Source organism: Canis lupus, chromosome 15 (genome assembly GCF_048164855.1).
Source record: "Canis lupus baileyi chromosome 15, mCanLup2.hap1, whole genome shotgun sequence".
Lineage (NCBI taxonomy): Eukaryota > Metazoa > Chordata > Mammalia > Carnivora > Canidae > Canis > Canis lupus.
Window position 1 is genome coordinate 25,210,445 of NC_132852.1, and position 24,623 is coordinate 25,235,067.

The following is a 24,623-nucleotide window of genomic DNA, read 5'->3' on the forward strand; positions in this document are numbered from 1 at the left end:
TCTCAAAACTTATAAACTATAAAAGCTGAATTTCGGGGGACAATTATACACAGAAAAAAATTCGCATCGTGATTCTATGCGTAAATTCGAAATGAATTTTCTCTTATCAGTACGTATTTTAACTTATAAAAACATCTTTAAGGGGATCCCTGGGTGGCGCAGCAGTTTGGCGCCTGCCTTTGGCCCAGTGCGCGATCCTGGAGACCCGGGATCAAGTCCCATGTCGGGCTCCTGGTGCATGGAGCTTGCTTCTCCCTCTGCCTGTGTCTCTGCCCCTCTCTCTCTCTCTCTCTTTCTCTCTCTGTGACTATCATAAATTAAAAATAAAAAATAAAAAAAATAAAAAATAAAAAAAAACATCTTTAAGGTAGAATGACAGTATTTATTTCTCCTTTGTAAGCAAAGAAAGCATTGCAGTTCAGCAAAAGTACTATTTTTTGCCTTTCTTATGTAAGGCAATTTGTGAATCTGCTAACTTAAGCAGTGGTTAGGGAAAGATAGGTAGGCTCTTTAGAACAGTGTAGGAAATAGACTAGTTCTCATGGTTGACGGGGAAAAAATGCCGTATTAACCACGAAACCCTGTCACTTTTCAAATCCAATTAAACGGCTGCTTAGAAATGTCCAGGGTATGTACACATTTTCTGAAAGCAATGTGATCCCAAGTCCCACACTGTAGTGTGTAATGCCCTATGTCATTAGGGAATGAGAAAGTGTCACTAATACAGTTTGGGAGAGAAGTCAACATCTGGAATGTAAACGACTCCAGACATTTTTAAAATGTTTTAATGCTTAGCTGTGGGGTAGAATTAATTTATTTTTCAATTCATCATTGGTGATAACGCATATAAATGAGGTCACTCATAAGATGGATCCTAGGAAATATTTACGCACTGAGTCAGATCAACCATTTCACACATTTTATGCCACTTAGTAAGTGGGCCCTCAGAACAGCAACAACAGCTTAGGAATTTCTGGGTCATAAAAATATCACTGCAACATTGCAACCCAAACTAGTCATAATTAGATTCTTGATTTTTTTTTTCTTTTAATATCAGTTTGAAATTTAGTTGCCCTCCTCTGAGGAGACAGTCAACCATGGCACATTGTGATTTCCACTAGCTCTCCGTTCTATTCCAAAAGTCACTTCTCTTTAAAGGGAATAAATCTGTGTTTCTGGATCTTTTGTGAAAAGAAAAGCATAGAAACAGCTAAACCTTCATCTGTATTTGGACTCTGCAGTGTATGCTAGTTGGGTTTCCATTTTCGTGGGTGCAGAGGATGATGTTTCAGAGGTTAAGTATGAGGAGGAAATGAGGTAATGGGTGTCAAAGTGCTTTGAAAATTATTAGGCACAGGGATGCCTGGGTGGCTCAGTGGTCAAGCATTTGCCTTTGGCTTAGATCATGATCCTAGGGTCCTGTGATCGAGTCCTGCATCAGTCTCCCCACAGGGAGCCCGCTTTTCCCTTTGCCTATGTCTCTGCCTCTCTATGTGTCTCTGATGAATAAATAAGTAAAATCTTAAAGAAGAAAAAAGAAAAGAAAATAATTACGCCAAAATTGGAGGCCCAGATTTGAATATGTGGAGAAAGTATTGAAGTTGGGTTCTCTTTACAAAAAAGGAAATGCTTCAGAATTCATAGTAACGGTCATTACCTTGTTTGTAATGGAAACCTTCAGGGCTCTTGTCTGTGTTCACCAAGACTGCTCAAGGCAAATTATTTTCCTTTTGAGAGACCTAAACAAATGTTCTGAAGAAAACGATGAGGGCATCTTCTTTAGAAATGCACTACAGGTTCTGAGTTGTTAGCACAGCAGTGGAAGATAGCTGTTTTCCTGATGATGTGATATTCATCTCCTTAGCTATACTCACCTCTTCCACATAGTTTCTCAGTCCATGGAATTCGAGGGCCAGTAAATCATGAAGCTGTAGTGTGGTTCGAAAATTTGTAATCTGTCAAGTTCTCTCCAGAGGGACAGACTTCTTATAGACCTCCATCTTTTGCCCTGTTGAAATATTTTGGGAAGTTGGTTTTAAATATGTATATGGTAATAGGATTACCCAAACTCAGTTGCCAAGTATTACTTCATAAAATATTATTAAATACCAATTTTAACATTTTTACCTTTAATAAAATGTTTTTAAATTTGTTTAAAACAAAATAATTTTTTTGGTTTCTCTTTCCTGCTACCTTCCCCACCTCTACACCCACACACAGATGTTAGAACTGCTCCCATGTACACACTAGTGTTCTGCTTAAAGATATATTATAAACACTCAGAATATTTGGTGATTTTTTAGCAGACTCTACTTAGGGGAAGGCTTGTATACTTAATGTTTTTTCTTTCTCTTTTTTTTAAAAAAGATTTATTTATTTGAGAGAGAAAGAGAGACACAGCATGAACAGGAGGGGCAGAGGGAAAGAGACAGAGAATCTTAAGCCGACTCCCTGTCTCACAACCCTGAGATCATGACCTGAGCCGAAACTAAGAGTTAGACACTTAACTGACAACCACCCAGGCACCCCCAACTTAATGTTTTCCTGAGGATCATGGTGATCCTTAATACAAAGTTTGATAGTGACCAAAAGTTAGTTATGAAACTACCACATTTTTTGGATTTGGATCACTCACGAACATTCTTACCCATATACTTATAAGGGATTTTTGTATTTATTTCCTTGGAGGGATCAGCTCTTGTCCCAGTCTTGTTGGTTTTGCTATATAATCCAACCCAATGATAAGGCCAAGACCGTGAGAAGATCACATTCAGTATTAATACTGGGGGAGTGAAAAAAAAAAATACTGGGGGAGTGGTTTGCTTACCTTAAAGTATATACATAATAATGCAAATCTGTGACCTACTATCAGAACATGTCTTCTGAAATGATCTTTGTCTTTGGTCACCTGGCCGGCTCTATCAGAAGAGTATACAACTCTTGATCTCAGGGACATGAGTTCAAGGCCCACGTTGAGTCTATAGAACATTGAAATGATCTTGTCTCTTTTCTGAAAAATATTCCGTATCACTGTTTTCCTTTGGAGTTAACAACCGACTCCCATCAACTCACCAAAGAATTATGTAAATAAGGTGATAATCGTATAATGATAAGTACATAGCCCAACTCTCATCTTCAGTCCCACACTTTGTTGTAAAGCAGCCCTTGAAACCCCTCAGCTAGGTCAAGCAGCCTGCCACATGGTGGATTTCATCTTTGTTACTATTTCTGTTCTATTAAAAGGAAGCAAGTAAATTTTTAAAGCAATTGTGCTAATTCCAAAAAAGTATTTTTAAGAACTGGAACAATTTTTGTCAGGTCTGACTTGGAAAATTGTTCCTTTTTCTTTTCTTATATGTCTCTTGTGGTTTTTCCTCCATTTCATTTTAAATGAGGCCCAAATGCCTGCCTGCTGTGCTTTTATCAGGGTGCTTACAGCTCCCTGCAGCCAAAGTCATGAGCCTTTGACAGCCACCTTGTCCCCCCTCCCTCTTCAGAGCAGGGTACAGGCTGCCCAGCAGATAAGCCTGACGCATTCCTGTGGAGCTGGGCCCCGGTGAGGGCTCTGGGGGGTTGGAGCAACCCCGCCTTCCAGACAGATGGTGCGTGATACCAGTGTGCTGCCACTCGTTTGGGGAATCATATATGGGACATAAGCTGCTCCTGTGTATTATTAGCATCATTAAGATTAATTTTGGAAAAGAATGCAGGATACACTGTTTTTGAGTGTCAGAGCCGCCATGTTTTACTCTTGGGGCCTTGGACAAGATTCATGACCTCTCCAACCCCCCCCCCCCCCCATGTCCTCATCTATAAAAGGAAGGAAAACAGTGATATCTGTGCCATAGGGTTGTTGTGGGGACCAGGGTGAAATAAGACCTAAGAGGTGCCGAGGCACGGTGCCTGACCCAGAGCGAGCCCCCTTTCATCCAGCTGTGACTATTTTGTGTCAGTGTGATCCCTCTCCAAGGAGCTAAGATCTCACCAGTGGGCATTCTTTGGAGGTCCTGGGAATAAATGAATCTTACAGAAACTCCAGGGAATAACTTCTAGGCTTCAAAATGGAACTGCCATTAGTTTAGTGCTACCAACAGAAAAAAAAGATAACGTTGACCTTTATAAAACTAGCCTCCAGGGTCTTTTTTGTTTGACTCAAATCTAGAATTTGTGAAGTGAGTCCCTCCCCCCGCTGCCAAAGGCTTCCATGCCTAGTAAACCTGGTTATAAACACCACTCAACCATTAAAGCCAAATGAAGTCAAGTGGGTATTTGATTACAGGTTTGATTAATGAAACCCAGACCTGAGACTAACTGTAACCATTCCGGATTCTTTAAATCTTGAAAACATTTGAGAACTCAAACACTGTGGATCTAAGTCATTTAGGTAATGCATGCCCCTTTAGGGAGGGACCTTGCATCCACTCATTTCAAAGTTTGGGCTTTTTCTTAGTTACTTGTTTTCTTTCCCTCCCCGTCAACAGAGAGCATTTTTCTGAACACAGGCTACACAGGCGTTCTGAGTTATCTTTGTTTATTCTATAAACAGGCTACCAAGTAATCTATGAAATCAAAGTCAGTCTTATCAGCAGGCAAAAATACTTTCTATCCTCCTGCATCAAGTTGTGAGACAAGTTGCAAGAGCAGAATCCCAAAGATAAAGCCTACCAGCAGCCTCCTGGTCAGTTTGAATTCATGTGAATTAACTGTTCTTATCCTATGAAAAAGGAAGAATCACCATTGTAGGAAAAACTGGATAGCTGGCCTTGGAAGACAGCAGATATGCTGCTGAAGGTTTATTTGAGGAAGACTAAGTGCTGGTCATCTGGAAGCTGTTAGAGAGGGCTGTCCTTCACACTTTTACAGACTGTGTATTTCTGTACATGTAAAGGGGTTTCTCTTTTTCAGCTATTTCATTATTTCCTGATGAGGACTTTTATTTGGGGGTGGATTTTTATTTTGGTTTTTGTGTTTCTTTCTTTTAGCATTTCATTTCCAACAAACCTAAATTATTTCCCTAATTATAAATTGACATTACGTCTTGGCAGGGGTAAAAAGTATTCAAAGTGAAAATACGACTCTTGTTCCAAAGAAGAATGTGATTCAAGTGCCTAGTCTTGAACTCTGTAAAGATTTTAACCCTTAAAGCTGCTGTATAAACATTTTTCCAGTAATCATTTGCACTACTGCTATGACTGTACTAAACATTATCTTGTCCCATATAGGAAGGTGTAAAAAGAATAGGGTATTAAAGAGACTCTAATTTCCTCTCTGTGTAAGAACTCACTAAACTTTTGAACAGAGTGCCTAAGATTATTATTTGTTACAGATAATTGTTTGTTACAACTAAAAATTGGTTTATTTTTCTATTTGAATTTTGATTTGAGATAGAATATACCTTTATTTTTATTGACCAAGAACACTGTTTGGTTCCTTGTTAATGTTCCTGTTTCTATGAAAGGAGAGAGACATCACTGGTTCTTATTTTGTGGTAGTATGTGGAACTACCTAATGGATCGACCTAGGTACCCTTGGGAGAATAAATTTCCTCACTGAGAGTTGTTTGTTCCATGAAGAATAAGAAGCACCTGATAGTACCATAGCAATGTGTCATTTTACTATAAAATAGTAATACTTAATGTAAATGAAGAAGCTTAAAAAACAGAATGGTATTTTTAAGCCATTACTTTTTAAAGAAGTTTCTAATACTCTTCTAAATTATAGAATAATCTTTTATAGAATAAAGAAACTCATTAAATAGGTCATCTGTTTGGAAAAAATATATATCAAATACCCATATATTTGCTAATATTATTTCTTTGCCCTGTAGGCGTCTAAATACTCTAAACAAATGTGCGGTGATGAAGCTGGAAATTAGTCCTCATCGGAAGAGAGTGAGTATATAAAATGTATTATGGGATGAGAGGGAAGGAGGCAGACCAAAAACTGGTTTATGTGTTTTGTAAGAGGTTTTGTCTCTCTTGTCTCTTTCTTTATTGCTTCCTTGTTCCAAAAATCTACATTTTTAACGTTATAATCCAGTCAAGTTTACCAAAGACCAAGTAGCCTTACGTAATTGAAACTGATACTTACCCAATAATTCGTGATTTTCCTACTGTTTTTTTTTAATTGAGATAAAATTGACACACAATATTAGTTTTGGGTATACAACCGAATGATTCAATATTTGTATATATTACAAAGTGATCACCACAATAAGTCCATCACCACACATAGTTAGAACATTTTTTTGTTGTTGTGATGAGAATCTTCAAGATCTACTTTCTTAGCAATTTTCAAATATACAATACAGAATTATCAGCTATAGTCACATGCTGTCTATCACATCCCCAAAACTTATTTATTTTATAACTGGAAGTTTGTACCTTTTGACCCTTGCCTCTGGCAACCACTAGTCTGTTCTCTGTATCTAAGAGGTTTTTTTTTCAACTTTCTGATTGGAACAAATCATCTATTATTTTGCCTTGTTAATTCAATGCCTACTACAGATTAAAGGAATGAGGCTTAGGAAATCCCAGTGAATCCTCCATTATTCCCTGCAGAAATTAAAACTACGGTTCTTTGGGAACACTCTGTCTTCCCACATACAACAGTAACAGTAACAGTTTCAGAGCTACAGGGATGGAAGAGAAGGCTGGCTTGGGGGCTCCTGAAGAATAGTGAGAGATTGGAAGGAAGAAAAGCGGTGGGGAGGATGCAGGGAAGGGCAGGAAATCCCACACATTCTAGTCAAATGGTGGTATATAACTTCTGTGTATGAAATGTGAGAGCCTTTTATGAGATCTTAGGAGAAGAGGTGGGTGTAGTCCTGGGAGTGAGTGTCACAAATTAGAGTAAACAGGAATAAGTTTGGTCAAAGAACATATTTCTGACTGTTCAGAGTACCAATTTTAATTATCCTAGAGTCCTTGACTTGCAACAAGCTGCCTTCTTGGGGGAGTTAAACCTTTTAAACAAATGAACTGGAACCTCAGCACCCACTGAGCTATGGAGAGAGTCGACAAGTCAGTGTTTAATGCTCTCCACTCATGGTCCTGTGAACCAGGAGTCATGTATTTTCCACACCACTGGGAAAGACATGCATCATACTGAATCGTGCCTTTTGAAATCCCACCTTAAAGGCTCAGATACAATATTTGTGACACAGCGTAACCCCGAGTCCTGCCCGTAAATCAAGCATAATCAACAAAGCTGTTACTTCATGTTTTTGAATGTTCCATGCTGTCAGGACTGGGTATTTGTGAAGCCTTGTTGATTGCCTGGAGCGTGTCTGAGGTTGAAACTTCACAGGACACGTGTGGCATTAGCTCCCCACTCCCTGTCTGGTAGGGGGAGGGGATGAAAAAGAACAGGTAAGAAGCTGAAAAGTATCAGACTGAAGAGATGTGGGGGGCTTACCTTGCTCCGTGTCTCCACTGGTCTGTTTGGAGACCTTGTACACTTTTAGGGTGGCCACATATTTTACTGTCCTTAGTGTCTGAAAACTACCTTTTTAATTGCAAAAGAGAATATAAACACATGCTATCAACAGACAGCAAAATTGGAGGCAGACCAGAGGGAGTCCTCCCCGTTGCTGACTCCAGTTCAAAATATTTTGGATGCCTGGAATTTTCACAGATTTCAAGAGGGTTTCCTCTGTGAGCAATTAAAGAACAGCCTATGGATTGACAGTTTCTACAAAATAACTCTTATTTAGCCTAAAACACTTGATCAGGCTTTTTTCTGTTAATGTCCTGATGTACACGTTTGTAACGTAAAGAAATAAAATAATAATCATCAAATAATAATAAATAATAAAGATATAAAGGGTGGATTGACACTGATGGCATAAGATGAGCTGGGTCCTGTGCCTCCGGCCCCCAGGTCATGTCCTGCTCCCTGCCCTCCTCCTCCTCCTCCCGGCCCTCCTCCTCCTCCCCATCGCCCTCCTCCTGCCTGTCTTCCTCCTCCCCGCCATCCTCCTGCTCCCTGCAGCCCAACTCCTCCTCCCAGCCATCCACCTGCTCCCGACCCTCCTCCTCCTCCTTCCTGCCCCCCCACTATCCTCCTGCTCCCACCCTCCTCCTCCCCACCATCCTCCTGCTCCCCACCCTCCTCCTCCTCCCCACCCTCCTCCTCCCCACCATCCTCCTCCCCACCCTCCTCCTCCTCCCCACCATCCTTCTGCTCACTGTCCTCCTCCTCCCCCCACCCTCCTCCTGCTCCCCACTCTCCTCTTCCTCCCTGGCCTCCTCCTCCTCCTACCGGCCTCCTCCTCCCCACTGTCCCCCTCCTCCCAGCATCCTCATGCTCCCCACCATCCTCCTGCTCCCCGCCATATTCCTCCTCCCAGCCATATTCCTCCTCTCTGACCACCTCCTCCCCCACCCTCCTCCTGTTCCCTGACCTCCTCTCCCCACCCTCCTCCTGGTCCCCACTCTCCTTCTCCCCACAGTCCTCCTCCCCACCGTCCTCCTCCTCCCACCCTCCTGCTCTCTGCCATCCTCCTGTTCCCCGCCATCCTCCTCTTCCCCACCCTCCTCCTGCTCCCTGCCCTCCGCCAGTCCCAGCGATGACCGAATGCCTCCATTCTGTTTTTGCAGAGTGAGGATTCGGATGAGGACGAGCCTTGTGCAATAAGCGGCAAGTGGACCTTCCAGAGAGACAGCAAGAGGTGGTCACGGCTGGAGGAGTTTGATGTCTTTTCTTCAAAGCTGGACCCAGCCCCCGGGGCGCCCGCCGAGGCCCCCCTGAAGACCGCGGCGAGCCACGAAAGCATGCTGACAGAGCTCAGCGAGCGCCAGGAGGTGGCTTCGGTCCTCAGCCTCAGCAGCACCGGCAGTCTCCCCGTGCACGCGCCCCACGCGGGGGACGCGGCAACGCCCCGGACCAACTCGGTCATCAGCGTCTGCTCCTCCGGCCACTTCGTGGGCAACGACGACTCCTTCTGCAGCCTGCCCTCTCCCAAGGAACTGTCCAGCTTCAGCTTCAGCATGAAAGGCCAAGAGAAGAACGCCAAGTCCAAGACGCGCAGCCTGCTGAAGCGCATGGAGAGCCTGAAGCTCAGGGGCTCGCCCCACAGCAAGCACAAGGCGCCTTCCAAGCTGGGGCTGATCATCAGCGGGCCCATCCTGCAGGAGGGGATGGACGAGGAGAAGCTGAAGCAGCTCAACTGTGTGGAGATCTCCGCGCTCAACGGCAACCGCATCAACGTGCCGGCCGTGCGCAAGCGGAGCGTCTCCAACTCCACGCAGACCAGCAGCAGCAGCAGCCAGTCGGAGACCAGCAGCGCCGTGAGCACGCCCAGCCCGGTCACCAGGACTCGGAGCCTCAGTGCCTGCAACAAGCGGGTGGGCATGTACTTAGAGGGCTTTGACCCGTTCAATCAGTCCACGTTCAACAACGTTATGGAGCAGAACTGTAAGAACCGCGAGAGCTACCCAGAGGACACAGTGTTCTACATCCCAGAAGATCACAAGCCTGGCACTTTCCCCAAGGCCCTCTCCAATGGCAGTTTCCCTCCCTCAGGGAATAACAGCTCTGTCAACTGGAGGACTGGAAGCTTCCACGGCCCCGGCCACATCAGCCTGAGGAGGGAAAACAGCAGTGACAGCCCCAAGGAGCTCAAGAGGCGCAATTCCTCCAGTTCCATGAGCAGCCGCCTGAGTATCTATGACAACGTGCCAGGCTCCATCCTCTATTCCAGTTCAGGGGACCTGGCCGACCTGGAGAACGAGGACATCTTCCCCGAGCTGGATGACATCCTCTACCATGTGAAGGGGATGCAAAGGATAGTCAACCAGTGGTCCGAGAAGTTTTCAGACGAGGGGGACTCTGACTCAGCCCTGGACTCGGTCTCTCCATGCCCCTCCTCTCCCAAACAGATACACCTGGATGTGGACAACGACCGAGCCACGCCCAGTGACCTAGACAGTACGGGCAACTCACTGAATGAACCCGAAGAGCCCTCAGACATCCCGGAGAGGAGGGATTCTGGGGTTGGGGCCTCCCTGACAAGGTCCAACAGGTGAGCACTTTGCTTCTGTCTGGAGATAGGGGAAGGAGACCAGGAAAGGGACTGCTTCTGCTCTTGGGGGTGGGTAGGGGGGTGGAATGGGTCACATCTGGCATTCATAGCCCTGTGGGTCCCAAAGAAAAGTGATAGACCAGAAGATCCCAACATCCAAAACCATGGATATTGTTTCTGGGTATAGAGTTTCAGTTTGGGAAGAGGAGGTAGGTCTTATGGATGATTGGTGGTGATGGTTGCACAAGGGGGTGGGGGTACTTAATGCCCCTGAGCTGTACACTTAGCAGCAGTTAAGATGATCATGTATATAATGTGTATTTTACCACAGCGGGGGGAGGAAAAGAATGGAATGAAAGTCGAGTCCTCTCTGTTCCAGTGAGCAGCCACTGCTGATTTTGCATCTACCTGTTGAAAAGTCCTTGTACTCACTCCCTCCCCTGCTCTTCTCCTGCAGGCACAGGCTGAGATGGCACAGTTTCCAGAGCTCCCATCGGCCGAGCTTAAACTCTGTATCCCTGCAGATCAACTGCCAGTCTGTGGCCCAGATGAACCTGCTGCAGAAATACTCGCTCCTAAAGTTAACTGCCCTGCTGGAGAAATACACACCCTCTAATAAGCATGGTTTTAGCTGGTAAGGATTTACTGTGCTCAGTAAGCTATTGGCAATAGTTTGGGTCCCCTCCTTGATGCTGTTCCAATACTGGGTATATGACAGTTCTATCCTTTATTATACCTTTAGACTATCATCCTGATGTAATTTCTGCATTCTTGAGGCTATATTTGATACTGCTCAAGCTAGTCTAACTTTAGGAAATAAGCAAGGGGATTGGTTGAGTGAGTTTCAGCTCTCAGGTATCAAATTGCTGGTTGTTGGTGTAAAAATCCATTGCTGTTCCATCACACTGTTTAGAGGCCTCCTTCCCAATGATAGACAAAGCCCACCAGGGGCGCCTGGGTGATTCAGTCAGTTAAGCATCTGACTCTTGATTTTGGCTCAGGTCATGATCTCCAGTTTGTGAGATTGAGCCCTACATTGGGTTCTGCACTCAACAGGGAGACTGCTTGAGATTCTCTTTCCCTCTCCCTCTGCTCTCCCTCGCACTCTCTTTCTCTCTCTCTCTCTCTCTCTCAAATAAATCAGGAAGGAAGGAGTGAAGGAAGGAAGGAAAGAAGGAAGGAAAGAAGCTAGGTAAATATATGTACAGTATCCAATCATACTTATGGAAGGAAGGAAAGAAAAATTTTGTTCAGATCATAGGATGTTGAGACCAACTTTGACATGTCTGATGTACAGTCCTGGCCTTACAATGCTCTTTCTATATGCTTTTAAAAATCATTTTTGATGTAAATATTTGTAAATATTTGAAGCATCACTCAAAAAATCTACCTGTCCTAGAAAATTGAAGTTATGTTATTTCTAAAAAAAGGCTCTCAGAGTGTGAATAATAAATATAAGGGAATTCACTGTTGTAAATTTTTTTTTTAAGATTTTATTTATTCATGAGAGACACAGAGAGAGAGGCAGAGACAGGCAGAGGGAGAGGCAGACTCCCTGTGGGGAGCCCGATGCGGGACTCCATCCCAGAACCCTGGGATCAACACCTGAGCCTAAGGCAGATGCTCAACCACTGAGCCACCCAGCTGCCCCTGCTCTATGTATTGTAGGCTAAAATATACACTAAGGTAAAATTCATCAGATGAACTGTCCATAATTACTTTAAAAGATACGGCTCTTGGTGTGTATAACATGAGCTGGAGACCATTAGGCTGGATGGGTCACGGATGTGACCTAATGTGTGCGTATCTTACTTTTTCTGCTGTCAGTGCAAAGCAGAGAACTATCTCCAGATTGACATCCAAGTGCATTTCACAGTGTCAGCAGGCTATCCTTAAGCCTTTCACTCATATGAGTGTTTCATCCCAGTTGCACAACCTCTGCTTTTAAAAAAAAAAAAAAAAAAAAAAGATTTTATTTATTTATTCATGAGAAACAGAGGGGGGGGAGCAGAGACACAGGCAGAGGGAGAAGAAGGCTCCATGCAGGGAGCCCGATGTGGGACTCGATCCTGGGTCTCTAGGATCACGCCCTGAGCTGAAGGCAGGAGCTAAACCACTGAGCAACCCAGGGATCCCCACAACCTCTGCTTTTTAGTACAAATCAAAGAAGCAGGCTGTTTCCTTAGTGGCACTCTGGAGCAAACCAGAGGTGCCCAGGAGAGTCGGCAAAGCAGCGGAAATGTTCTTTTTCTCTCCAGCTCCCCCTCTCCTCAGGACTCTATGAGTTTAACTTCAGCATCAAAGCACCTCCCGTTCAAAGGCTGTTATTATGTGAGCCTTGCTAAATACAGAAGTTGTTTGTTCTGAATGACAGAAATAAGTATTGACCGGTTTATCCCCACATGCTTCGGATTCTCGGTGGAGATCGTAATGTGTTCTTTGCACATTCCGCCGCTGGGCTTTTCTCCCCCCTCGACAAAGCGAGTATTATGCACACTCATTGCCATGATACCATATACTTAACTGTATGGAAATACACATTTGGCTCTGCACTTCAGTCTTACCTTTCGTAGAGCTATAAACAGTAACGTGTCGTGGCTGCTGGTGAGCGCTCAGAAGTCAAAGCAGGCTATCTTCTGCAGTGTTCCTCTGTGCTGAGAGTCATATTTTCCCTGCTGGCTATTTAAAAGTGCATATTTTACATTCTCATTTCGAAGTTGCCCACCCCCTTCCCACCAAAACCCTCAAGAATCTGAAAGTCCGTAATACTTCTTGAGTTTTGGTCAGTTTTTCCAGTGAGTCAAAACCAAATGTAAAAGCCTCACATTGTGGGATCCATGGAACAGGAGAGAGATTCTACACAAAGTTATTTTCCTGTTTGGCCTCGCCCTTTCTTGTCCCATTTAGAGAGGTCACTTGTAGAGCTGAAATTTCTGCCTGACAGCATTAAATGCATGACATTGGTTTCCTGCTGTTCCACATACTGCTGGGGCTGGACCTGGTTTTAGGACTCCAGGGAGCCTGGGGTAGGCTCACAAAACCTTCATTGTTCTTTTCCATCTTCTTTTAGAAACCTAAAGATGTTATGCTCTCCAGGGTCATCAGCAGGAGAATTTATTTTGACTTCAGGTCATTAGCTTGGCCCCCCTCTGTTGAGCCTTGGAGTTGGTTCTCATTATGTTGTACCAACATCATGTATTTTCTGTTTTCTCATCCAGCATTACACAATTCTTTTATACCCTAAATACTTTGAATCTCATCAAAAACTTAGAAATCATTCTTATCTATTTACAGGACAAGTGGGAACATGTTTTTCAAATTCTGTCCAAAGTGCCTAAGTAGGATCTTGAATGTTGTTCCTTCCAATGCTGCCATTTTGTTAGGAAGCCCAACAGCTCCCTTAAGAATATAGACTCAGTTCTCAGAGTTAATAGTGGAAGGAGAATCCCCAATAGAGAAAATGTTACTGGGCTTCGGAGCCCCAACTCTCAGAACATCCAGAATAGCACTGTCCTATGGAACTGTCTGTAATGGTGTATATGTTCTATATTTGCTCATATGGTAGCTACTGGAGTGCTTGAACTATGACTAACACAAATTTATAATTTTATTTAACTTTAAATAGCCACCTTACCAGCACAGATCTAAAGCCCACAGGGTTTACCTACAAAGATGGATAAGAGTATACAGACAAATAAACATCCTTCCCATCCCCCACCCTACTATTCATTAAATAGGGCTGTGCCCAAGTTCATGAAAAGGATCAAGGTTCCAGACTACAAGGACCGGAATGTATTCGGGGTCCCTCTGACAGTCAATGTGCAGCGCACAGGACAGCCCCTGCCCCAGAGCATTCAGCAGGCCATGCGCTACCTCCGCAACCACTGTTTGGATCAGGTGAGAACCGCTGCTTGCAGGTCCCACCAAATTGTGAGACCTCAGATTCATGCCTCTTTTTATAATTTTGTAGAAAATGTTGCTTCTATCCTGAAAATGTCTTTCTTCTGACAGGTTGGGCTCTTCAGAAAATCAGGCGTCAAATCCCGAATTCAGGCTCTGCGCCAGATGAATGAAAGTGCCATAGATTGTGTCAACTATGAGGGACAATCTGCTTATGATGTAGCAGACATGTTGAAGCAGTATTTTCGAGACCTTCCTGAGCCGCTAATGACGAACAAACTCTCAGAAACCTTTCTGCAGATCTACCAGTGTAAGTGTTCTTTGATCTTAACATCATTGGCCTTGGGAAAAAGTGGGACCAGCTGAAACCTGTGGCTTCCTTTAATGCCATTCGTTTGGACCCATGCGATGACCTCTTGGAAACATAAGTCATCAGTTTCTTCCTTTTCTCCATGCTTGTGAAACAGGTTTCTGTATACCTGTTGAATAACGCAAAAATAAACTTCCCTTATCGTCATTCTCTAATTACTAGAGGAATTACACATGTGTACATTCTTTTCTGGAGAGTGGAGGTTCCAGAGGGAGAGAGAAAGAATCATAAGCTGGCTCCATGACCAGCATGGAACCTGAGATGTGGGGCTCCCATCTCCAGTCCCTGAGATCATGACCTGAGCTGAAGTCAAGAGCCGGATGCTTAACCAACCAACTGAGCCACCCAGGCGCCCGCATATTCCTACCTTCTGATCCAGGCTCTTGCTCTGTTGTTTGCTTCTAGAACAGTGATCTAAGATGCTTAGAAGAGCAGATACCTTCTCTCTAGCACGGCCTGTTGTGTTTAAAACTTCACAGGTGTCTGTGTGTTTTATCTTGCTGTGAAATGAATAAATAATCTTTTTCTGTTATTCATCTCAGCTTCTGCCAGAAATACTTGGGAAAACAATACTCATGCCCTTCTCACTTTTAAGTAAAGCTTCAAGCAAACAGTTGTCTAAATTAATGATCAAGATCAGGATTATAGCTTTTACAGCCCCATGTTTTTCTTGGCTCAGCGTGGTGTTACAGAAGTGTAATATAAAAGCAGCTTCTCTCTGTGCTCAAATTGTCTTTAAACCAGCGCAATGGACTGTATTTTATGAGAAATGGAGCTGGTCTGGATTATTTCATTATTTGTTTCATCCTTTCAGATTTTATGAAAACACAGGTCACATTTTCCCCACTACGGTATTTGTTAGGTATTGTAACCATGGAGCTGTTTTAATCGGTTTGTCCTATGGAGCTGCACTTGGGTGACTTGATTTTTCCACCACATGCCTCTTAAAAGACAGATTTGCCTCGTAAAGGAGGCCCGAAGGTTGAGCCCAGCATTTTCTGCATGTATGTTATTTTACTGGCTTATTTCTCAAGCATATATTTTTATAATAGTCTCTCAGCATGCTTTCCAAAACTTCAAGAAATTCCTAGTAAAAATATCTGTTGTTTCAATTGAATATTTTAGCAGCTTCCTTTCTGCATTTTACGAATAAGCAGATCTGTTAGAATTATGGAAAGTCCCCAGAGATACTGAACATCTTGTGTAAAGCTTAAGAAAGTTTTTATGCCTTTGTACATATCTTAATTAAGATAGTATCTGACACTGATCAAGGTATAAACATGTATAATGTTTTCAGTCATTGAAAATGGTAAACGGGGGATTTCTAAAAAAAATACTTAGGAAAGAAAAACGAATTCTGCATCATATCTGCAGTTGCAGTCCGAGGTGGATTTAGGAGGATATTGGCATGGTGGGTGTTGAAACATTTTTACCTCCTCCACAGGCAGGAAATACTTGAGGGTAGTGACGCTGGTGGCGGTCCCTAATTTCTTCCATATTAACCTCAAGTACACTTTCTGCAAGTGCTTGTTCAGTACTGGGTTGAGGTCGCTGGGGCTGGGTGTTTGCTTTGGGACGTTTCCTCACAATGTGCGTGGAAAAGCACTGAGTTGATGGGGGAAATGCTCGTGTTGTACAGGTGTGCCCAAGGACCAGCGCCTGCAGGCCATGAAGGCCGCCATTATGCTCCTGCCTGATGAGAACCGAGAGGTCCTACAGACACTTCTTTATTTCTTGAGCGATGTCACAGCAGCCGTAAAAGAAAACCAGATGACTCCCACCAACCTGGCCGTGTGCTTAGCACCTTCCCTTTTCCATCTCAACACCCTGAAGAGAGAGAATTCTTCTCCAAGGTACGGGTCAGACGAGGTGTGCATGTGTGTGCTCCGTTCTTCAGACCTTGGCGTCACGGTTGTCCCTCTTTTTTTCTTGGATTCACACCTGAGTTAAGCAAAAAGAAGTCTGCCTCCTTCCTTAACACCACCCTGGGACTTTGCTCCTTTCTTCTCACCCCTGGGGGTGTGACTTTGTAGACAATCTAGTGGCAACCACGTTTTGAGGGAGAGAGTTGAATATGTGCTTTATCTTGGCAAGTGTTTGCCTTTGTCCTCCCCAGCACCCTCCATGACATTGCCATCAAACCTTCTGCCAGCCCAAAATCATGCACATTTTCTGCCCTAAAAAACAAGGTGGGAATAAGGAATAAGTTCCTTGCTGTCCTGGCTTCTGCAGGGCCAGGGAAGCCAAGCCCCCAGCCTGTGCCAGAAGTCATAAGGTAGTCAGTCAGCTGGCTGTAAGAGAAGTAAGGATAACGTTGAGCCTCAAAGCTCGGACCTGGCCTAAGCCAATTGTGTGCAAAGTTTCTCCTTGGATGTATACAAGCTGGGAGTGGCTGAAGAAGTCACAGGGCCTGGAAATATCAAAGGCTGATATTTGCTCAGCACTCATTCTGACCCAACCACAGGACTACGCCCTTGACATTCATTCTCTCATTTAATCCTCCTAACAATCACAGGAGGTGAAGATCCTGGCAGGAAAGTGAGACTGGAGAGAGGGTCCGTTTAATAAGTAACTTGCCCACCTCTGACCAGGGGAAAATGGCAGGGCCAGTTGGGGCTTACTGATGAGAGCATTTCACAGACGCTTACTGTAAGAGCCTCACAGCAGAGTAGTTAACAAAGGAGCTACTAACTGGACTTAACCCCATGCATCAGACCCACCCAGCTGATTCATTTGCTGGGCTCAAATATTCCTTAGCTACAGGCCAAGGCCTATGGTGCTAGTTGAAGTTGGCTTTGCTTCTGAAGGCCCTACAATACTTGAAATATCTTCTAATCTAGTACTCTGTGAACTGAGGCATTCCAACTTCAATAGGACGGGTGCTTGAGATGACCAAAGAGAGAGATCAGATAAGATTAAGACAAAACCTCTAAGAGACAATAGACGGTCCCCTCACCTTCAGGAGGGGATTTTATTTAAACTGTGAAGAATAGTGACACTATTTACCATGACATACAGTGCCTCCTCTGCACGCACCCCCTGGAAGCTGCCTTTCTTTCATCCCACCAACGTAGATATACCTTCCAAGCTGCCCTATTTAAATAGGAACCTGTTTTACGTGATGGCTTTAAATAGCCTCCATCTGAAAACAGTCCCTTTCGTGGTTTTTGTGCTTTGCTGATAAAACTGAGGAATTTTACTGACCAACATAAAGCTCTCCTGAACCTCTTAGTAACAAATAGGCTCCGGTAAAATAGATTTTTTTTCTTTCTCTCCTTTGGATTTCCTACAATAAAACATTAATTAAAAACATAAATATTTGAATCTTTTCCCCTCTGTTATTTCTTCTGCCTAGGGTAATGCAAAGAAAACAAAGTTTGGGCAAACCAGATCAGAAAGATTTGAATGAAAACCTTGCTGCCACTCAGGGTCTGGCCCATATGATTGCTGAATGCAAGAAGCTTTTCCAGGTAAGGAGTTGGGGAACTTTGTCATTTGTTAAGGATAATGTAAATAACTGGGACAAAAATCTTAGGCACATGTGCTTGTTCACATGATACCAAAAGATCTTTCCACAGCTGGAGATTATATACATAGCTCGTGAATGTCTTTTTTTTCCTTTTCTAAGAACATCGTATTTATTTATAATGTATAAGTGCATAAGAGTTACTGTGTTGAGTGACATTTGCCTATCTCCATATCCCTGTACTTAAAAAGCAAAAGTGACAAATTCTCTGAAATAAATTCTGTATCTGAGAAGCCTGTCCTCATCCACGTAAGCCCTATGTTAGTCATTTACCCTTCTCCTGGGACTTTCCAAGGAGAATACCTGACATGAGGACAGGCTCATTTAGATACTTTGAAGGTGATCTCTTTGTATCTTCATGATACCAGGTGAGATCGGCAGGCCCACTCCTCTGTCTACTAGAAGCTAGAAGCAGAGTAGTTGGAGTGCTCGCACTGCCCTGAGAACCCAGTATCTGGCCCCTGTGCTGTGACTTCCACTGATGAGCACACTCACCTCCTTTTTGTTTCTTGTTTCCCCAACAGGTTCCTGAGGAAATGAGTCGATGTCGGAATTCCTACACGGAACAGGAGCTGAAGCCCCTCACTCTAGAAGCATTAGGACGCCTGCGTAATGATGAGTCTGCTGACTACCAGCACTTCCTCCAGGACTGTGTGGATAGCCTGTTTAAAGAGGTCAAGGAGAAGTTTAAAGGCTGGGTCAGCTACTCTACATCGGAGCAAGCTGAGCTGTCCTACAAGAAGGTAAGTCTTGTCCCTGTGGTCAGCCGACTCAGTTCCCATGGTCAGGATTCAGGTTCATCAGAGGTGAGACCCTGTGGCAACATAGTTTCCCACAGGGATCTGTCACCTTCCCTTTGTTCCTTGTAGACCTGGGCAGCCAGATGATTCAGTTCCCCAGTTAAAAGTGGAAGCCAGTTCAGCAAGGAATAATCACCTCATGCCAGTTGTAGGGATCAGACCATCTAATGAAATCCTTTAGTTCCACAGAATCCCACTATACTTCCCTGGAATGTTTTACGAGAGGTATTGGCTTTAGGACATTTTATAACATGCTTAGATTTTTCCATAATTTGACCAGAATCCCCTTATGTCTCCTCTAATCTCAGCCATTCTTCTCTTGGCCCTTTAATAAGTGAGGATTACTTGGGAGAAATGAACTTGTTAGGATTAAAAGCCCCTTGAGGACAGGGACGTCTTTGTGCTTTGCTGATAAAGCTTAGCTTGATAGTATTGCTTGATCCTGTCTTTACCACCTTGAAAAAAAATAAACAGGGCAGCCCTGGTGGCTCAGCAGTTTAGTGCCTGCCTTCAGCCCAGGGTGAGATCCTGGAGACCCACCCCGGATTGAGTCCCATGTCAGGCTCCCTGCATGGAGCCTGCTTCTCCCTCTGCCTGTGTCTCTGCCTCTCTCTGTGTGTCTCTCATGAATAAATAAATAAAACTTTTAAAATAAACAAACAAATAAATAAACAGAGCATCTGGATGGCCATGCAGGCTTTAAGATGCAAATAAATGATCTTCCTTTATTGCATTGACCCTTACATGGGTCCCAAGAAAATAGATGTTCGTAATTTTGACCAGAAAATTGGTCAAAAGGCTGTCTAGCCTGTTCTTGAATATATTTGGGGACACCAGCATATAGGTAATAATTAGCCTCTAAACACATGACCATAAATACAGCTGGCAATTTGCCTTCAAAATATATTTGTGAATTGTCTGGGCACTGAAAAATATATCCTCTTTTCAGGTGAGCGAAGGACCACCTCTGAGGCTTTGGCGGTCGACCATTGAAGTCCCTGCAATGCCTGAGGAAATCCTAAAGCGCCTACTTAAAGAGCAGCACCTCTGGGATGTAGACCTGTTAGATTCAAAAGTGATTGAAATTCTAGACAGCCAAACTGAAATCTACCAGTATGTCCAAAACAGTATGGCGCCCCATCCCGCTCGGGACTACGTTGTTTTGAGGTGAGAGCTTCCAAATGGATTAACAGTAGCAAGGATGAGCCTGCTATCACTGAATGTGCCAAGATAGTAAAATTATGTAAAATAGAAGGTATGCCTCTGACATAATATCGAACCCTTCCAAATAGGGAAAACATATCTCTGTATATTCCAGCAGTGTGTTCATCCCTGAAAATAGTTTGAACGCTTTTGGAATCAAACTCAGAAATAGAAGCACACTTGGGACATCAGAGTGGCTCAGTTTGTTAAGCATCTGGCTTGATTTTGACTCAGGTCATGATCTCCAGGTCAAGAGATCGAGCCCCACCTCAGGCTCTGTGCTCAATGCAGAGCCTGCTTGTTCCTCTTCCTCTGCATTATTCCTGCTCATGCTCTCTTATGCTCTTTCAAATAAATAAATAAAAACTTTTTTAAAGATTTAAGAAAATAAAGAATTAGAGGCACATCCAATTGAATATGCTCGTCGGTAGCAGATTCTTGCCCCTTCTAGGACAGATTTTCTTGCTAGAAACAGCTAGTGAATGCATAAACCAGGAAATAACATTTAAGTCCCAAGTGAGCTGTGGTTAAAGCTGAACTATATGTAATTCATAAATACTCTGGAGACATTATTGAAAGAGGAATTCCAAAAATCTTTGAGGAAATGGCACATCATTAGTCCAGAGCTTTCCAACAGAGCAATACTCAACTGGATGTCTATGTGCTATAATACATTTGTGAAAGGTAAAAATGGTTTTCATTCACCCTTGGTACTAGTTCTCTTTCAAAGAACTGATGTGTGAATATATCCCCACTCTAATGGCTCTGGATGGAGTTGCTTGTCATTCAAGAGCCCTTGGACAATAGTTCAGAAGATGCCATCTATCCAGGACTGGGTCACACAGGAGAGGAACTCATCCTGCCCCTCAGCTGTCTCTTCTGACAGCAGGACCCATTTGAAACTTGGCTTCCAGGAAATTCCATCCTTTGCCTCTGGTTTTGTTTCTACAGAACATGGAGGACTAATTTACCAAAGGGGGCATGTGCCCTTTTACTCACCTCTGTGGATCACGACCGGGCACCTGTGGTGGGGGTGAGAGTCAATGTGCTCCTCTCCAGGTATCTGATCGAACCCTGTGGATCAGGGAAATCTAAACTCACCTACATGTGCAGAGCTGACTTAAGGTAGGTTCTGATTCTGATTTTTTGCCGTGGTGAGGGGTCATGAAGAAGATGAGACTTTTTGTCTGATACAGAGAATGGCCTAAATGAACACATCATTGTATCTTGTCTGCTCTCTAAAGAGCAGTCTTTATAAAGGAACACCTTCATGTTTCTTGGTACTGTGGAAATTGCTTCCTAATTCTGATCCCTTAGAGAAAGTGGCACTAAAGCAATATGAATGTACTGCTCCTGCCGTGAGTTCATAGCCATAGGAAATGAGAGTTTGAGCTAGCCAAGTGGACGATTCACATTTTATAGTCAAAGGTATTTGAATATATAACATGCCCTTTTAGTAATTAATCAGGCCTGCACCCTGTGTCATTGATGAATGTGGGTTCATATCAGAAAACTCATGAAATTCAGTAGTATAGACAAAAACACGAACCTCTTCAAACTTTCCAAAGTGATTACATTCTCATTTGAAATCTTGGCATCTGGGTACATTTTCAACTCTCTATGTGATCTATCTTTGTTCTCTATGCTAAAGCTTTCCCTGAACAATGCACTCAAAATCTGAACTCAGTACAGTTTCCTTGAGAAACTTCGCATTCCAGACATATAATGGATGTGCCACGAGGTTACCTGGGAATAATTGGAGTAATAGTCTTTACTTCCATGGCTTCTGGATCAAGAAATGAAAGTGTCTTCAGAACCCTCTCCGGCTTATTGCAGTGCTTTCCAATCTAAAGAACCCCTCCTGCTTTTCCTTTCCATTGTAGGGGCCACATGCCAGAGTGGTACACAAAATCTTTCGGACATCTGTGTGCAGCTGAAGTTGTGAAGATCCGAGACTCTTTCAGCAATCAGAACACCGAAACCAAAGACACCAAATCTAGGTGATTCCTGAAGCTAAGCGGCCACATCTGCCATCTGGATGTTTGTTTCTGGAAGCCCATGCCGGTCCTTGAAAGAGTGGATTCTGAGTCTAGTCCTGAAACAAAGAAAACTAATTTAGAGTGTGGGGATCAACTAGCAATTGAAGACGTTTTTAAAGCTGCTTCCTGTTTGTTGAAGGTCTAGATTTTAGGCCTTGACTGGAATATATAAGACTGTGCACGAAAAAAAAAAAAAAAAGTATTCTTATTCAAATTGCTTCTGAGAAGCAAAGCTATAAATACATTACAGAAAATAATGAAGATACTTCATTCTCTTGTGATACTGGTGTATGTGTACCTATGTCATTTTATTTGCAGCGTGTTGAGGGACTGTGTATCCACTGGAATAGTTGGTACTCTTTGACCTGTTTCTCACTGAGATGAGCAAAGAAAGGTTTGCACAGAGGAGTGTGTGTATGTGTGTTTGTTGCTGGTTGAATGGCATAGTTGTATAAGTTGGAACGCAGTGTCTGGCACACTGAGACGCCTCCAAGAAGGATTTTGATGCGTCAGGTTCAGTTTAACCTGGGATATCTGACTGCCCATGGACCCATCCAGAAAGGGGACCCAACATCCTTGTTCACTTATTTTTTTCCAAGTTATTAAGCACATTCCTTTTTTTTTTTAAACCAACCTCCTCTTTCCTTAAAAGTAATTGTAGTAGGTTGATTCCAACCCCTTCTCAAACACAGCATGTCGTTAGACCGGGTTGCAAATAGTGATATAGTTTTTAACCAGTATAGATTAGTTCAAGGAAGAAATCACCCACCCGCCCCCAGCCCTCACTAGCTCAGAAGCATAGTTTTATTTGGGGTTTTTGTGTCTGTTTTTTAAGTCAAGATGTAACAACTGAACACTCTAACATTTATTCCTGAATCAAGCCTCAGAACTTCTTACCTGTTGGAATTCTTTGCATTGTCGTGTTTATAACCAGAACTCTGGAAGACACACTGAAAACAGGAAACTATGTGTGTCCCAAGGAAATCCCTGTAAATTTAACCCAAGTATTAAAATTTGACAAGTGTTGATTGTTGTTATCCACAGTGTTTCTGGAAGCTGCACATACATAGTTGTTTGATTTGTCCTTTTCAGCAAATAGTTTTTCTGGTTTTGCAACTTTTTTCTTTTTTTTGCTTTTTTTTTCCCTACATTTCTTTTTCTTTTCCTTTATAATGATGCCCTTGGACTATATTTTAGTGGTAAAGAAAAATAGTTATCGTAGGAGAAAAAAAAAACAGAAAGCATCAGCAGAGTTTTTTGGAAGGGTAGGTGGTCTTTGTACAGGTTTTACTGTAACCCTAGAGATTGACTCAAGAGACAGTATTAGTGAATTTATTTTGTATGGATCAAAAAGTGAATAATGTATGAATGAGAGCTGTAAGAAGGATTTTTATTTTGTTATAATTTAGTTACCATTGTCAGTGTTATTTCAAAGGTTCTTTGAAGAATTTGCAGCAGAGGGAAGATTAGAGTTTTAAAATTTGAGTATTTTGGTTATCAGTGTTCCTCATGAAGATATACTTGTATATTCAATTTTAATAGCTTTCAGATTTGTAAGATTGTATGTTGTATATACCATTCTATTAAGATAAACATGTACACATGTCCACTGTGCTTTCAAATATAGATAAAGCATGATAAAAATTATTATTTAAAATATACTTGTATTTATACCTCAGATATTCTTTTGGGTTTTGTACCTCAAGGCTTTTTTTTTTCCTAATGTAAATACACTTTACATGAAAACAGTCTAAGTGAAAAAAAAATAAATGAAGAGGTTTATAACTTGCTCTATATCTGTACAGAATATAATCCGTAAGTGCACTATTAAATGTTTAAAGGGAAAGGTCTGGCCTGCTTTCCTGTGTATTGCATCTCACTCCTACCCTTAAAACCATAGATTGCAAAGCATATCATTCTAGCATCAACTAAGATGAAAATCAGATTTGCTGAAGGAAAAATCGGACTGCAAATCATTCCAAGGCCAAACTGCCACTGAGCCACTCACTAAACAAACAGGAAACCCTGGTGAAGGTTCAGGAAGCATGGAGACTCTCTCCTAACAAAGGTCGTTGGGAAACGATGCTGAGAAAGTTAGAAGACTAAGGAGCCAACAAGAGAAAGATGCTCATAAGCAAAGCCAAGGTCACCATTTCATTCCACGAAAGGTCTCTTTCCCACCGTCCAGCTTTCCTGTGGAAAGGATTCCTTAAAGTTTGACAACCGAAGAATTCAAAGGATGTGAATGTTCCAAGAACTCTGTGTGAGTTACCTAGAGTGATATTGCCGCAACTCACTAATTGTGACTAATCACCTAGATTGTACGCTCTCTGAGGGCAGGGCTCTTCTCCTACACATCTTTATAATCCCTACAGCAGCTTTCCGTGTTTTGTACTTGTAGGCATCTAATAAATTTATTATTTGCTAAATGGAACTCATTGAATTAGTTTCTGTTATTTGAAAAAAGAAGAGAACCCAGGATGCCATCTGCTGGAAGCCCTCACTTCCGTGTATCACTGCCCGTTTTGAGATTGCAGACAGTGGACGTTGTTAAACCTAATGGAATCTTAAAAGTTTAAATTGGTGAAGACACATGGATGCTGTATATCTAAAGAGTTCTTTGTGATGGAGTTTCAATCGATCTTGTTTCTCAGAAACTGATACTCATTTTAGAAGAGATTTTATTTTGACTCACTCTGGGGATAGGGTAGGGGAAAAACCAAACATAATTCTTAAAAAGACACACAGAGACCAAAGCTTT

At 42.8% G+C, this 24,623-nt stretch overlaps 1 protein-coding gene across 10 annotated transcripts in view; it reads left to right on the top strand.

Annotated features, from left to right (window-relative positions):
- DLC1 (DLC1 Rho GTPase activating protein) overlaps nt 1-24,296 on the top strand; it is a 493,356-nt gene extending 469,060 nt beyond the window's left edge. For 9 of the 10 annotated variants that reach the window (XM_072776234.1, XM_072776232.1, XM_072776233.1 and 6 more), the window contains 11 exons: nt 5,828-5,891; nt 8,601-10,024; nt 10,482-10,658; nt 13,762-13,921; nt 14,036-14,234; nt 15,934-16,147; nt 17,650-17,764; nt 18,345-18,563; nt 19,570-19,787; nt 20,775-20,948; nt 21,707-24,296. In XM_072776234.1, the coding sequence (XP_072632335.1) occupies nt 5,828-5,891; nt 8,601-10,024; nt 10,482-10,658; nt 13,762-13,921; nt 14,036-14,234; nt 15,934-16,147; nt 17,650-17,764; nt 18,345-18,563; nt 19,570-19,787; nt 20,775-20,948; nt 21,707-21,827 (3,085 nt within the window). In that variant the 3' untranslated portion in view covers nt 21,828-24,296. Of the gene's footprint in view, nt 1-5,827; nt 5,892-8,600; nt 10,025-10,481; nt 10,659-13,761; nt 13,922-14,035; nt 14,235-15,933; nt 16,148-17,649; nt 17,765-18,344; nt 18,564-19,569; nt 19,788-20,774; nt 20,949-21,706 lie in introns of those variants that run through there. The other variant, XR_012007573.1, reaches the window with a different exon arrangement.
- The last annotated feature ends 327 nt before the right edge of the window (nt 24,297-24,623 follow it).